The sequence below is a fragment of the Gopherus flavomarginatus genome, chromosome 6, assembly GCF_025201925.1.
Source record: "Gopherus flavomarginatus isolate rGopFla2 chromosome 6, rGopFla2.mat.asm, whole genome shotgun sequence".
Taxonomy (NCBI): domain Eukaryota; kingdom Metazoa; phylum Chordata; order Testudines; family Testudinidae; genus Gopherus; species Gopherus flavomarginatus.
Window position 1 is genome coordinate 94,006,488 of NC_066622.1, and position 16,658 is coordinate 94,023,145.

The following is a 16,658-nucleotide window of genomic DNA, read 5'->3' on the forward strand; positions in this document are numbered from 1 at the left end:
AGATTCAGTTTAGTTTTAAAAAAAAAAAACTAAACCACAACTATCCTTAGAGTTAAAAAGTTTTTTTAAGCACTGGAATAGAATTCCAAGGGAAGTTTTTGGATTCTCATCCTTAGAAGTTTTAAGAACAGGTTAGACAAACATCTGACAGGGTTGGTCTATGCATAATAAATCCTATCCCAGAGGAATAGACTGGATTACTTCTTGAAGTCTGTTCCAACCCTGCATTTTTCTGATTCCATGGCAGTTAGTGTCCAGTGGAGGACACAATTTAATAAAGGTTTGTATACACACATACCAATCCATTTATTGTAAAAGTGGTACTCACTGCCATAGTCCAGTGCATAAGACGTAGTAGAATATGAAATCTCTCTCCATCCTCACCATCGTAATAGAACATACACAGACAACTAGTCATGAGACAGTAAGAGGAGAAGCCATTAACCTATACATGAATTCATTGTGATGTGTAGGGGAGAAGGTATTGAAGACAGAAGTAAACAAAGTCACTCGGGCTGTGACTGGTCCCTGCATGGATTCACAAGGGATGAGGAGTGCACAAGGAGCATATGTGGGGCAGTGCTAGTACTGCTGTTACTCTCCCAAAAGGGTGAGACTTCACCAGGATCCCTGGAGGCAGTTACCCTAAATTCCCTCTCACAATGAGGCCCCTTGACACTTCTCCAGCACAACAAAGAGGGCTTAAATGGCCATGACAGAATACGTCTGTCATGAGAGGGTGAGAGTGTTCTGACTGTTTCATTCTGTCACCAAATGAGAAGAGAGCAACACAAAATCTAGACTGTTGTGCATACTGAAGGCACAATATCATCAGAAGCTCATGGTCGGGCAAGGAAACTCTGCACCTCTCCTGCTAGGCACTGTGTTTTAATACTACTACAATTTAGAACATTCTAAGAATTTAAACAATGATTAAACAGATAATCCAAACACATAAATTGGCATAAATTGGCATAGCTCCATTGAAGTCAATAGAGCTATGACAATTTACATCAGCTAATGTAATATAGCACACTGAAAAATAGAACATTACACATCCCATAAAATGTTATAATTATATTTCTGATGTAGCATTCTATAAGATTTTTCAAAAATAAACCTATGGAAAGGTTATTTTCAAATAAATCCTATAGGAGTTTTTTCATAGATGATAGAATTCAGGCTTAGAGAGAAAGCCAAGCAAAGCAGCAGCCAAGGGAACAGAAAAAGAGAGACCAGCAATGCAAAAACTTACACTAATCAGTAGCTGGATAAAAAACAAATGGAAGTATTACATGGGGGCCAGAAAAATGACTTTTAGCTCTCTGCCTTGCTTACCCAGTACTATAATAATGATTACAGAATGGAAGTTCTCTTTAATAGCTTTCAGAGTATAAAAGTTTCCAAGAGGTTATTTCTAGGTTTTGGCTGTAAATTTAAAGGGCTCAAAATAATGGAAAAGTGGAAAGGGACATTCCAGCTCAATAGCTGGAAGAAGTTTCTAGAATAAATGTGGCAGCTAGAGATGAAAGCATTATGCTTTTTTGTTGGGAACAATCCATCATACAAAAGCATTAAAGGGACAGTTTTAAGTGAGCAATACACAACACAGCAATGTACTAGATCAGACCAAAGTGAAGTAAATAACAAGACGACATACTGGCAGCTTTACAAGAGAAATAAACATCTTAAATAATCTTACTAGGGCTGTCAATTAATCGCAGTTAACTCACGCAATTAATTTTTTAGTTAATTGTGATTAATCACACTGTTAAACAATAGAATACCAATTGAAGTTTATTAAATATTTGTGGATTTTTTCTACATTTTCAAATATATTGATTTCTATTTCAACACAGAATACAAAGTGTACAGTGCTCACTTTATATTATTTTGTTTACAAATATTTGCACTGTTAAAATGATAAACAAAAGAAATAGTATTTTTCAATTAACCTCTTACAAGTGCAATCTTTTTATCCTTAAAGTGTAACTTACAAATGCAGGTTTTTTTTACATAACTGATCTCAAAAACAAAACAGTGTAAACTATAAAGTTTTACAAGTCCACTCAGTCTTACTTCTTGTTCAGCCAATCACTAAGACAAACAAGTCTGTTTACATTTAAAGGAGATGCTGCTGCCTGCTTCTTATTTACAACATCACCTGAAAGTGAGAACAGGCATTCGCATGGCACTTTTGTAGTCGGCATTGCAAGATACTGATATGCCAGATATGCTAAACATTCATATGCCCCTTCATGCTTTGGCCATCATTCCAGAGGACGTGCTTCCATGTTGATGATGCTCATTAAAAAATAATGTGTTAATTAAATGTGACTGAACTCCTTAGGGGAGAACTGTATGTTTTCGGCTCTTTTTTACATGCATTCTGCAATATATTTCATGTTATAGCAGTCTCGGATGATCACCCAGCACATGTTCATTTTAAGAACACTTTCACAGCAAAATGCAAAGATACCAATGTGAGATTTCTAAAAATAGCTACAGGACTGACCCATGGTTTAAGAATCAGAAGCGCCTTCCAAAACCTGAGAGGGACGAGGTGTGGAGCTTGCATTCAGAAGTCTTAAAATAGCAACACTCCGATGTGGAAACTATAGAACCCGAACCACCAAAAAAGAAAATCAGCTTTCTGCTAGTAGCATCTGACTCAGATGTTGCAAATGAACATACATCAGTCCATACTGCTTTGAATCATTATTGAGCAGAACCTGTCATCAGCATGGATGCATGCCCTCTGGAATGGTGGTTGAAGCATGAGGGACTATGAATCTTTAGCGCATCTGGCACATAAATATCTTGTGACGCTGGCTACAAGAATGCCATGTGAACACCTGTTCTCACTTTCAGGTGACATTGTAAAAAGAAGCAGGCAATATTATCTCCTGTAAATTGTAACCAAATTTGGTTGTCTGAGCGATTGGCTGAACAAGAAGTAGGACTGAGTGGACTTGAAGGCTCTAAAGTTTTACATTGTTTTATTTTTCAGTGCAGTTATTTTTTGTACATAATTCTACATTTGTAAGTTAAACTTCCATGATAAAGAGATTGCACTACAGTACTTGTATGAGGTGAATTGAAATATATGATTTCTTTTGTTTTTTACAGTGCAAATATTTGTAATAAAAATATAAAGTGAGCACTATACACTTTGTATTCTGTGTTGTAATTAAAATCAGTATATTTGAAAATGTAGAAAACATCCAAAATATTTAAATAAAAGGTATTCCATTATTAACAGTGCAATTAATTGCAATTATTTGTAATTGCTTGACAGCCACAGTTCTTACCCAATTACCAGCCTATATGCTTACATAATGTAAAGGCTAGGCATTACTCCACTGTACTGAAATTAATTATAGAACCTTGGCAGACCCTCAGGTGGCATAACTTCATTGAAGTCAATGGATTTACATCACTGATTTACACCAGCTAAGCATTGGCCACCTGGCCTCAATCTAGACATATCAGGACATCATACAGTCCAATAATGTTTCATAACAACTTGATGTTATTAAAGAAGTGGAAAGCATTAAAGAATGTGCTTAGAATAGAGAAAAACAATGGCAGAGAAGCTATGGATTTGATTTATAAATGTCACTTACTAAGCAAGCAGTGTAGAAAGAGAGAGAGAAAGCTACTACAAAGAGACGTTACTCAATCTGTGCAGTAACTGTAGTTCTTAGAGATGCGTTCCCCTATGGCTGCTCCATTTCAGGTGTGTATGTGCCCCATGCACCTATAATTGGAGATTTTCATTAGCAGTCCTTAGGAGTATTAGTGTCAGTATAGGATCCAGGCCTGTAGTACTTCAGGTTCTGCTTGCCTGTTGGTTTTTGATATATGCACAATTTTACTAATGTGTGAACAAAGAGATTATTACTAAGGACAAAGACAGGCACTGTAAATGTTGCTATTGCCTAAGGCAGATGAGTTTGTTAGTATAATGAGAACAGATCAGTGTTAAATTGTAACTGGGCATGGTAGGAGTGTAATATATGAGCGCACATTTGAAGACTGCCTCAACTCCTTATCTTAAGGCAAAGTCAAGCAACCAGTTGGGAGGGGCAAGAGGGGATGGAGGGTGGGAGGAAAAACACTAAAAGAGCAGCAAAATGCCTGCCCCTGATGGGAGCACAGCCTCACTCCTTACCCCTCCCATTGGGTATAAAAGGGGTGGGAATGAACACCCCAGTCCTACAGCCCCCCAAAATGAAATATGACCATAAGTTGTAAGGGGTGGGACTGTGGTCGTACATTTCAGGTATAATTATTCCTTCTGAAAAAGGGGGGAGTGGGAACACTGGAAAACAAGGCTTTGCAGCATTACAGTTATGGGACACGTTTGCTGGAAACTAACCCCAATAAACATTGCATTGTTTGCACTTCAGACTTCTGGTCTTCTGCTCTTCTGCTTTCCTTCTGCATGACAAGAACCAAAGGAGAGGGTGAAGGGAAAGCCCTCTAACAAGCAACATCTGTTAAGCCTACGCATGCATTTCTGATATCCTCATGTCCCACACCAAGGCTATATCAGGCTGCACAAGCAAACTGCCCTCAGTTCCTTCTCCACAGCATTTCAGAATGAAACTCCAAAGCAGAGGGAAAGGAAGGTAGGTAATGGAGAACCCATAGTGGGAAATAACTCAAAGAACTACTGCACAGGATGAGTAACCTCACTCTTCTTCAAGTAGTGTCCCTGTGGGTGCTCCACTTCAAGGGCCCCATCCTCTCCCGAACAGTATCCCCATAAGGAAAAGGAAGTTTTGGAACTGAGTCCAGCACAGAGGAAAGAACTGCATTGTCAACAGCCTCATCAGCTCTAGAGGCATCAACTAAGGAATAGTGTCTGGAGAAGGTATGTACCAAAGACCACGCAGCAGTTCTGCAGATCTGAGATACTGGGATATTTTTAAGTAGAGCCATAGATGTATATTGATCTTGTTAAGTCAACTGACATGCCTGTAGGGGGTGAAATGCTGGCATCACTATTATGAGCTTTAGTACACCCCAAAATCCATTTTGATAGTCTTTGCGTAGAAGTAGCAGAGCCTTTAGATCTGTCTGCACACAAAACAAACAGGCTAGGAGCATTACAAAATAATTTAATCCTTGCCTTCCATCTAGATGCCCTTCTGACATCTACAATAGGGAAGAAAATCTCCATGTTGGAATTATGTGGTTTCTGGAAAGAAAACTGGTAGATAAGTTATCTGATTCAGAAGACACTGAAGGAAGAAACCTGGGGTGTGGTCATAAGGAAACACTGTCCTTGTAGAATACTGAGAAAGAAGGGTCTGCCATTAAGATCTGAATCTCTCCAACTCTCTGGGCTTATGTAATAGCCATTAAGAAGGCAGTTTTCAGTACGGAGCAGATAGCCATCAGTTCAAAAGGAAATTTAATGAGACTTTTAAGAATCAAATTAAGGTCCCAAATTGGGGTAAGAGATTATCCAGACATTTCATGAGCTTTACAATTGTATGGTGAGCATACAGCAAAAAACCCCAGTAGTGGTGTGAAAAGCTGTTAAGGCAGCCAAATGAACCTTGGGAGAACTAAGTGATCGTCCCATTTTCTTTAGTTGCAGCAGGTATTCCAGAACAAACAGCAGCGAGGCAGGTTAAGAGACAGCATTCTGGAATTCACATCATTGACTAACTCATCTCCACCTTTGAAGGTAAGTATTTCTGGTAGAATCTTTTACCATTTAATATTATCTGCAGAATAGACCAACTCTACCCCAGTGAACAATTGAGGAGCCATGCCTTGAAGTTGGATTATAGCAGTCGACTGGCCCCTTGGTAGTGGAGCTGAGGAGTGACTAAAAGATTTATCAATGGACAAAGAGATAGGCAAAAAAGGCAAGGAAACTATACCTGCCTTGATCATGCCAGGGCTATTAGGATAACTCTGGTCTTATCGTTCTGAATTTATCACTTTGAGAATCAGAGGAAATTCATAAAATAGCTTCTTTGGCCAAGTGAGGAGGAAAAGTCACAATTCCTTGAGACATACCAAATCTCCCCTTCAACAGAACAGATGGCATTTTCTATTCGTAGCTGTGGCAAAGAGGCCCACTTCTAGAAATCTCCACATCTGAAACAGAGTCCCTGGTTCTCGTCAGCCTAACTCCCATTCATAGTCTTGGGGAAAAGATACCTACTGAGAGTATTGTCTGTGACATTTTGCCTGCATGAGGGGTACATTTAAAAAAATGCCTTAATTAAACAAGCATCATCAGCATGTCCTCTGGACTGGTGGTCAAAGAATGAAGAGGCATACAAATGTTTAGCATATATGGCACATAAATACATTGCAATGCTGGCTACAAAAGTGTTTCTCTGAACAATTGCTGAACAAGAATTAGGGCTGAGCGGACTTATAGGCTCTAAAGTTTTATTGTTTTATTATGGAGTGCAGTTAGGTAACAAAAAAAATCTACATTTGTAAGTTGCATTTTCACCATAAAGAAATTCCACTACAGTGCTTGTATGAAATTATTTGAAAAATACTATTTCCTTTGTTTTTTACAGTGCAAATATTTGTAATTGAAAGTAATATAAAGTGAGCACTGTACACTTTGTATTCAGTGTTGTAATTGTAATCAATATATTTGAAAATGTAGAAGAACATCCAAAAAAAATTTCAATTGGTGTTCTATTTTTAACAGTGCAATTAAAACTGTGATTAATTTTTAAAATTGTGATTAATTTTTTGGAGTTAATTGTGTGCGTTAACTGCAATTAATCAACAGCTCTAAAAATACATCTACAGCAAAGTCCAAATTCTCATTTACACCTACCTAACTCCAATAGTTGTAAGTGTCTGGATGTAATGGGGACATAATTTTGCCCCTATTATACACAGGAGATATCAAATAGCACAAATAGCAAGCTGAATGCCCTTTAGCAAATACATGGCTAAAGTCATCTCTTTAATGAGAACATGTCTTTACAGGGCCAACTGAAAAACTTTGCAGAATCCTATGGAAATCCCAACTGTCATCTCAAATCTGCTTCTTTTGAAGTTCAAGTGCCTGGATCGGTTTTTGCAATTTTTAGAGCCTTTGAATCTATTTGAGTCTTTTTGAACATTATAATATTTTTAAGAGGATTACTCTTTCACGTGGTAAACATTCATGGGCATCAGGCCAAATGCATCCTTGGTGTCACTCCACTAAGTCAACTGACTTATAAACTAATGACAAGAGTAACTTAAGGCTAGTGAGCCATGTGCATCCTGGTTTAAAAGTACTGGTGAATACCTGCTATTTATGTTGCTCAGGAAGCAGTGTCTATCTGATTCCTCTGTGCTTTCCCACACACTTTTGACTTTGTATTTCATATCACCTCTCTCCATTCTCAAGTGCAGTCTCTGGCAGCATTCTCTTATCCAGAGTTTTGTAGATGTTCAAAATATTACAGCTTTTGAGTTTGACATCAAACAAAATGGAACACAGATAACAGGCCAGAACCTGCTCACCTTATTCACAAACAGTTCCATGAACCAAAACTCCACTCTCCATTTTCACTTTGAACCCATATGCTATTTTTGAAAAGCCAATGTCCCACTTCACATTCAAGTGAAATCTTAATTCCATATTATGTCTAATCAATAGCTTTAGGCACACTAAAAATAGCCTTAGAATAACATATTTCAGCATTTGCACCAGCAAAACCAATGGTTTTATACCCAGAAAGAATAATGTGAACAAGTATTTATTTCCAGCAACTGAACGGATGCAGAGGAACTGTGTAACTCTACCAAACTCCTTTTAATGGTGCCAGATCAGTCTAAGACATGTTTTGTTATGAATTCCTTTCTTGTCAATACTTAGATTTAAGAGAGTTTTGATCAAATGCACTAGCTAAATTGTCAGACCTACATAACAAGAGTCAAAGCTGGTGAGTAGTAAATAAAAGTAAAATGCATTTACAGTTGACTGATTGTATTATTTTAGTCTCATTCCAAGTGGCACTGAAGGGCCTAAGAGGTCAAAAAAAATTGTGGTAAAGGCCACATGACACAAGAATGGAATATGTGACAATGAGCACCTTGTCCTGACACCATCACACCTGAGGGCTCATTCTAGACTGGTATGGACCCCCCCTTTCTCACCTATACCTCATTTATAGATACCAACCACCATTTGTGGGTCATCTGAGCACCTTTGGACCAATTATCTCCTGATATTATCATCTCCTCCACCGAGTTTAGCCTCTAGTCACTGGCCCATATTAGACATGTTGTGGAGCTGCAGTGTCCCAGAGGAGTTCCTAAGCATGAAACAGGTCACTACCCAGTGGCTCACTCCTAAAACTGGTGCAACATGTGCTCCTAATTGCCTACAGTTGCCTCTGTTGGCCAGCGGGAAATAAAGAGTAGGGTTACATTCCTGCTGCCTACTTACTCAGTTAAACTTCACTCTGACCTCTTGAGACACCATGAAAGGAAAAAAGCAAAACAAAAAAAAAAACCAACCACCCTAAATCTTAATGTCAACCTCTAAACATCAATGTACTCATCTGAAACCACACCACTAAAATACATCAATCATAGGTCCCTTAATTGCATTTTTTTACCTTACTGTGTTTGGATTTCTTTTAACGGTAACCTCATCTCTGGATTTCCTGGGTTTTGAGGTAATTACAACTTACTTCCTTGTAATGGTTTTTATCCTTACATTACTGATGCCCTCAACCTTAACTCCATTTTAACATAATTTTGTGTCTTGGAATTACTACTACTCATTATTAGTGGTTATAGTTTATAGACATTTCAGAAATATGATAAATAATAGATAGCACCTATTATCAAATGCCATAACTTTCACCATGGCTGTATAGTGCCATAAAGAGGCCACTTTTCTGAAAGCACTGAACTGATTAGAAGTCTGATTCCATATTCCACCAAACTAAGATCTGTTTTGACTATTAGACTGGATCCCTTTCTAGAGTGATCAAGTATAGCACGAGTATCAGGTGACTTTTTTTTTTTAAACTGAAAATAAAGAGATTCAGGTGGGCTGAAACATTTCATTAATCTGTGTCACTTCTGGGTAATTGTTTTGGTCAGAAAAAGCATTTGGAAAAAAGTGTTAAAATAGTTCATTTTGCTATTTTCCAAATTAAACATTTCAAATTTTTGGGCTAAATGTACAGGGCGACTTAGTTCCCATTAATAAAAATGAGGAGGAGCTACTGGCACATGTCCTATCCCCCAATACTTAACAGCCCAGTGAGAGAGCACTCAGCTGAGCCATAGGAGATCCAGATTCAAACCCTGCCCCCCATAGTATAGTGCATTGCTGAACAGCTTTTTGACAATAAGCTTCTTTCCAGTGTTTTTCACGCTATACCTGCATGGCTAGAGTGAGTGTTTTTACACATCTGAAGTGAAGCTTTAACTTTGAAAGACTGAGTTAATAATGGGATCTGGCAGCGTTTTGCAGATAACAAGTACTGCTTTTTAAAATATTCTCTCTCTAATTACATGCCTGAAATGGTTCCTGTGGAGCTGATCCGCAGAGCTTCTGCTTTGATGTTGAAAAGAACTCTGAATTGGTGTCCTTGTTCATTTACATCTTCCAATTATATTTTGATCAACAATTCCTTCCCTCATTTTAGTACTGAAATCCCATGTAATCAGAAACACGTTCTTTGGCATAATATCAGTGAGCTCCTACAGTTTGCTATAGAACACTCTACACTTCCTCATGTTGGCTGCTATGGTTACTGCATATGCTTGAATAAGTCAGATTTACTAAAGCTCCTTATAGGTAGACTGAAATAAGCCTGGCATTGAATGGACTGTCTCTCATTAGGAATGCAAATATCAAATGCTTTACTCTTGGTTTGGCAGCATACACCACTAAATGTCCCTTGGGGAGGGGGAAGTGTCCGCTGTCATTCCAGTGAACCTTTAAAAAGCTTCTCACATCACTCTTTGCATGGTGGAGCTCATGAAATAGAAAAGTCCAGATGTCCTATTTCATGACAATCTTTTCTTATCTCCTGAGCTTTGGACAGGACTTTGTTGTTGCTGCTTACTGGTGACCATTCAAATGCAGTTGAGTCCACTACTAGCGATTTCTATTTTTCATGTGCGCGCACACATGCTCTTTGTTATAAAAGGAATTTCATTATAAATGACAGATGATGTAATAAAGGGCCTACAAGTTTACCCTAATTGTAAGCTCAATTCTAAAAAGGGAGTAAATCTATAAAATATCAGAACAAAAAATATCGGTAGGAAAAGATGCAAATGAGAGAGAGAGAGAAAGGTCAAATTAGCCCAAACAAAAAGGCCCACAAATATAAATTCAGGGACTCTTTTAAGATCATGCTTGGTAAACAATAAAAGAATGGAACCAGAAATCAGAATTCATGTGCTGGAAATTAGGCAGATTAGAAGACAAACAATGAAAGGATGGACAACATTCCCTTCAGGTGTTCTTAAAAAGAAAAGACTTTGGGGACAAATTAGCAGAAGCAGCAGCTGTCTGCCAGCAATGCCTGCAGTGAGCTTTACCATCCAGGCTGCTACCGCCCTGGTTTCTTGGAACTCCAGATCATCTTCATCCTATTCTTGAGAGTAGTTCTGCCCAGTCTGGGCCTGCACACAAATGACACTACCACTGCCACCTCCCGCAGCTGCAGCTAAATCCCAAATATTACCTGAGATGTAAGATTTCATCTCCCTCCCACCCCTGGTGTCTCTTCTTCCTTCCCTCACCTCATGTATTTTTTTTCCTAGCTCTCTCCTTTTGCCTTCTGTTCATAAGAGTCAGGTTAGTCAGCCCAGACTGCATATTTGGCCACACTATTGTGAGCATGTGACTGGAGACATAGGTGCTGGAACTAGGGGTGCTGCCGCAGCCCCTGGCTTCAAGTGGTTCCCATCATAACAGGTTTTTACAGTTCAGTCCAATGGCTCTCAACACCTCCATGGTAAAGACTGTTCTATCAGCCCTGACTGGAGAGGCAACTACAAACAATGCCCTAAATAGCCCAATGCCAGTACAAGTTTGCCAGGATTTGGAGCAGCTGATAAGACCACTGCTGGAAAAACACAGGCCCAGCATGTGAGGTTGCAAGTGAGAGTGAATGTCAGAGACAAAAACTGCTTTATCTATCATTATTCTTTTCTCTCCCTTTTTTGTGTGTTTATCTTGTTCTCTCTTTTAGGAAACAAGAGACTTAACAGCAACTGCAACAATTGTATCTTCTCCCCATCTCCAAAAAAAGGACCGTTATTATCATTTAAGAGACATTTCATAAGGGTTTTTTCTTCTAAAAACTTTTTTCCAACTGAAGGGAAAAGAAACAAGGCTGTTCAAATGAAAGTGTTACTTAATACTTGACAAACTTAACAGTTTTTCCTTGTTTTTTTGTCTCTCTAATAAAAGGTTGAAAAGGATATTTAATGTTGTTTGCCATCGTACTAAGCAGACTGAGGACTCCGTATGCCAAGCCTCAAACCTTGTTTAAAATGCTTTAATGCTGGACAATTACAGGGTAATGGTAACACCTTTGGCTCTTTTGGCCCACATATTCCATCTAAGTTAATGCATCAGCTACATTTCAGCAGACATCATCTTCACTAGTTCAGCAGAACTAAAAATGTCCATTCTGGCCTCATCACCACAAGTGGCATTAATACAACCATCTCTTCACTTCCAGAGCAATGTGTCTTGTCCTCCCTGTAGCAAAGCGATGACTCACCAGCACAGCACCTCCTGCTGGTGCTTCTGGGAATTAGCTCAACTTCAGCCCAGAGTGCCCTATGCAGGCTGGTGGCTCACCTGCCTCAGGCCTCATGTCCTGCCTGGACCCCAGTGCACTTTACCTCAGAGTTCTGCCCCAGTAGTACCCCACACTCTAGGTCTCCTCTCCCTGGGGAACCCCCAACCTTCTATCCCCACCTTACCTCCCTGGCTACAGCCAGTCATCCTCTAGACCCGCTCACTGGGGCAGACTTCAGTCTATAAACCACTCATCACTGGCAAGGAGGGTTTGGACCAGTTGCCTCTGCCTAATGCTAGTACCTTTCTTTAGGCCTTGCATAAGGCCTGCAGCCTGGGAGTTTACCAGGCTGGAGATCCCCAGCTCCCTTGCCCTATTCCCTAGCACTACTCCAGTTCAGGCACCCCTTTCTCCCAGGCAGCCAGGTCCTTCTCTCTCAATACCTAGAGAGAGACTGACTCATCCCCTGGCCCAAAGCCCATTTATAAGGCCAGCTGTAGCCTGACTGGGGTATGACCCCAGCTGTGGCTGCTTCCCCAGTCAGCCTAGCCTTTTCTCTCAGGAGCGGGGGCAGTGGGGAGGGTAACTGCCTCACTACATTCCTGTTGCCGGGGTGGAGGTTGACAGCTCACGACCCCTAGTTTGAGAACCCCTGTTCTACATTCCTGTTGTCCAATGGCATTGGCAATGCACAGCAGCATTTAATACTGAGCTAATGACACTGAAATTTGCTTGCACTTGACAACAAAATCCATGATAGGTGGAGTGAAAGCATAGTAAACCACACACACAATAAGATGGGACTTTCATTACATTTATAATCAGAGTTTCATATCTGAAGCCACAGCAGCAAGGACACAATTCTACAAGATCCTGAGTACCTCAACACCCACCGATGCCAAGTAAGTGATTTGCTACCAATATTTTTAAAGCAGCACAGAAAAACTTTCTACTTTAGACTGTAATAAACCCTATATGAGGGCTCAGAATTTGTTTCCCAGTTTCTCCTTAACTGATAGAGGAGAAAAAAAGTCCTCATTCCTTGGCAAACAAACTTATTAAGTGGAGTTTATTTGGAATGTTTATATTTTGTTTCTGAAACACAGACTGAGTGTAATGATAGTATAGCTCAGTGTACATCTAGAGCCATTTACAATGGTATTTGTGCAGTGAAGTAGTTCTGAGGTACGGTGACCAGATATCCCATTTTTAAAAGGACAGTCCCATTTTTTGGGACTTTTTCTTATATAGGTGCCTATTACTCCCCACCCCCTTTCCCATTTTTTGACAGTTGCTATCTAGTAACCCTATTCTGGGGAAAACCTGCTGTTTGGGTTCATTCATTTGGGTTCATATCCTGTTCATTCCAAAGGCAAAAGTTTTCTTTTCAAGAGTATTAAGAGCTTCTCTGATAAGTTATTTTGGTAAGTATATCTTTTGTCACTATACTTAAAATGGGCTGAAGCTATCAGATGGAAATAAGTCAATCTAAAATTCCTTTCAATTTGTTGGTGACGAAGTTTCAAAAAGGGTTACCAGGATGATGCGACAGTCCCCCCTTCAGCAGATTAGTGAACAAGGCTAAGGAGTTTGCACAACTGAACTCTTATCTGGAATCCACTCATTCAGACATTGCTGAGTCCCAATTTGTTTAACTTTGGGCTGACCCAGAATATACACTATTTTTTCTGTGCTGATTTTCTTTTTAAAAATGTTTAATTTTTTCAGAGACTTCATACTTGTTCTGTGTAAAATGGATGGTTCTGACCTTTTAGAATTATACTCATGTCTATTCAAGTGACCCAGAATCAAAGCACCAGCATAGTCTGGAACTGTGCAAATCTGGATCTGAACTTTTTGGCAATGGTACCTTATTTAGCTTTAAATTCTTGTGAATGTTCCATGGTGTCCCAACTGCTCAATAATGTTAATGAATAGTGAAGGTATGAATGAAGAGACTTACCCGAATCATCATGACTGAACATCTGATGTCGTGAATTGTATCATAGACCTTCTTTGAGATGTCCACAAACTGATTGTCATCAAACTGATGCATTGTGTTCCTGCTTAAGCCCTCCAGTGCAATATTGACTTGAGTAACAAACTCTGGAATCACTGTAAAATTTAATAAGTTATAATAAATGAAAAAAACAAAGAGGGAATCGGTTTGTGGAATGAAGACTTTTAAAATAAAGTTAAAATGTGAAAACAATAAAATGACTATCAATGGAAACAATTTTTGTCATTTGTGGCTTTGGTGTTTGGGTGGAGACAGAGAGGAAAAGGGAGATTTAATTTTTCCAGTGAAAAACCTCAAAACATTTTGGCAAAATTGAATTTTCTCCACAGAAAATGTAAATTTTGCAAAAACTGCAATTTTCCATCAAACACACATTTTTTGATAGACAATTCCTGAGCAACTCTAGATATAACATAAGGAATGGGATACCTTCCAACTTTCTGATACTTCTTCATTCTGGCATGTGAGCAAAACACTTGTTGGATGATTGGTTTTTTTGCTTATTTGTTTTCTGAACAACAACAACAAAAATCAGTGAAAAGCTAAAGTCCACCTGTGTTACTGAGTGTGTGAAAATAATCACTTGAGCACAACATTACCTGGGTTTTAACTGCTAAATAATCTGAGGTATATAAGTCCTGATGTATATGATCAGTCATTACATATCATGTTGATTGGTACTCTGCTTCAGTAACAACTTCATGATCTAACCCCCAACCCCTCATTTTTCATTGGGGCTTTCAAAACATGTTAATAGCTATAAAACAGATCTTCAAAACTGCATGTTGATTATAGCAGCCTTACTGCTTCAGAGATCAATCATACTCCCAGTGAAGATGATAGCGGTTTCTTTATGGCCTGATTTTCAGAAGTAGTGAACACCTATAGCTCCACATAAAGTCAATGGGAGTTGCAGGGCTTAGCCGTACCTTAAAATCAGGTCCTTTGTCTTCATTTTATATGGGAATACCATTGACTTCTAAAAACAAGGATGTTCAGAACTTTTTATTCTCATCTGATCCTTCCTCAATTATTTTTAACCTACCAGAAGACTTTGTGTAAAGCATAAGTTTCTTCAAATGCATTTTAAGTAAAAGATCAGACAGGTTAGTTACTCATACAACTTTTTAAGCAACCCTAATTTGTACAAGCTATAGTAATGATGAGTCAATCAGTGTAGCATTCTAAGCAATTTTTCAAGGTTCGCATAATAGTCTGTGTGAATGCTTTTAAAACATTGTTATTTCATGCTGTAATTAACTATAGAGTCAAGGAGAGTAAGAAAAGATTATGTTCAACCCACTTGATAACAGTGGTAACTAGGCCATTCATAGAAAAGGCAGTCTTAATATTAATCAAATACATGACTTTTCACCAAACTTCTATACAGAGGAGTGTCACTCCAAATACATAAAAACTTTCCTTTCCCACTCCTCACCTTTCCCTGAAACTGACAGCAAGATATGAAGGTGGTTTTCACCAGTGATCAGATTTAATAGCTAATAGAGTGCTCAGCTTTAATTTAAACACAACTTCAAACCTGTATTTTAAAAAAAGGAATCTAAATGGCTTGTCATAATTTAAGAACAGAAATTGATAGTTTTGGTTAGCCAAAGTTATAGAAAGCTGCTTAAGAGTTGGTAAATAAAATAATGGGAAGTAAGGTCGTTTTGAAGTAAATAGTCATCTGATATATTGATTATATGAAGTTCAATACTCAGCTCTGTCACTCAGAACAGAGCTGTCCAAAGGTAATGTAAAAGGTTCAGGGAGCTCCAGGCGTCTACTGGTACAGTAGGAATTTCTAGAACATTTTCAGGGGCCTGCCTGTGGCAGCATTCCCCTTAGTTACTATATCTGTATCTCCTTTTCTGCAGCACTATGGAATCATTTAACTCCCCTTAACTCTGTCTGGTGCATTTTCAATGACTGATAATGGTTTACTGCCCACAGCCCAGTTTCAGAAAGAACAGGCTATCCAATCTTGCTTTACATGCTGCCTCCCACCTTCACAGACTGTACCTGTTTCTGTTTCTGTCCTCCCCACTTATTTGCTCTGTCCAGCTCCTAAACACTCTGTGTTCCCTTAACATCCCCTGGTCAGTTTTCCAGCTTGTTGGGAGTAGGAAAGGATCCTGGCTGACTGACTGACTGCCATATTGATCTTCTGGAAAAGGGCAATCACCACAACTGTGGAAGGTAAAGAGGGGAGGGATAGCTCATTGGTTTGAGCATTGGCCTGCTAAACCTAGGGTTGTGAGCTCGATCCTTGAGCGGGTCCATTTGGGGATTTAGTTGGGGATTGGTCTAGATGATCTCCTGAGGTCCCTAATAAGCTATGATTCTATGAATACTGTCTGGTTTGGCCAATGTACATGGCAGAGGGGCATTGCTGCCACATGATAGCATATATCACATTAGTAGATGTGCAGGTGAATGAGCTGCTGATGTTATTGGGTCCTCTGATGGTGTCGTTAGAGTAGATATGGGGGACAGAGTAGGCAATGGGGTTTCATAAAATACCATGGTTGGAAGGGACCTCAGGAGATCATCTAGTCTAACCCCCTGCTCAAAGCAGGACCAATCCTCAACTAAATCAAATCAATTTGTTACAGGGATGTGTTTCTGTAGTGTGGTGTGTAGTTGCTAGTGAGTATTTGCTTCAGGTTCTGGGGCTGTCTGTAAGCAAGGACTGGCCTGCCTCCTAAGGTCTGAGAGAGCAAGGGATCGTTTTCCAGGATAGGTTGTAGATCATTGATGATGTGCTGGAGAGGTTTTAGCTGAGGGCTTACATGATAGCCAACGGTGTTCTGTTGTTTTCCTTGTTGGGCCTGTCCTGTAGTAAGTGACTTCTGGGGACCTGTCTCGCT

At 39.3% G+C, this 16,658-nt stretch overlaps 1 protein-coding gene across 7 annotated transcripts in view; it reads right to left on the minus strand.

Moving 5' to 3' along the window:
• CTNNA3 (catenin alpha 3) overlaps positions 1 to 16,658 on the minus strand; it is a 941,808-nt gene that overhangs the window by 152,993 nt on the left and 772,157 nt on the right. For all 7 annotated transcript variants that reach the window (XR_007775063.1, XR_007775060.1, XR_007775061.1 and 4 more), the window contains one exon: positions 13,732 to 13,883. Coding sequence is in view for 2 of the 7 variants with exons in the window: in XM_050958306.1 (XP_050814263.1) it covers positions 13,732 to 13,883 (152 nt within the window). In the remaining 5 variants the exon portion in view is untranslated. The remainder of the gene's footprint in view (positions 1 to 13,731; positions 13,884 to 16,658) is intronic.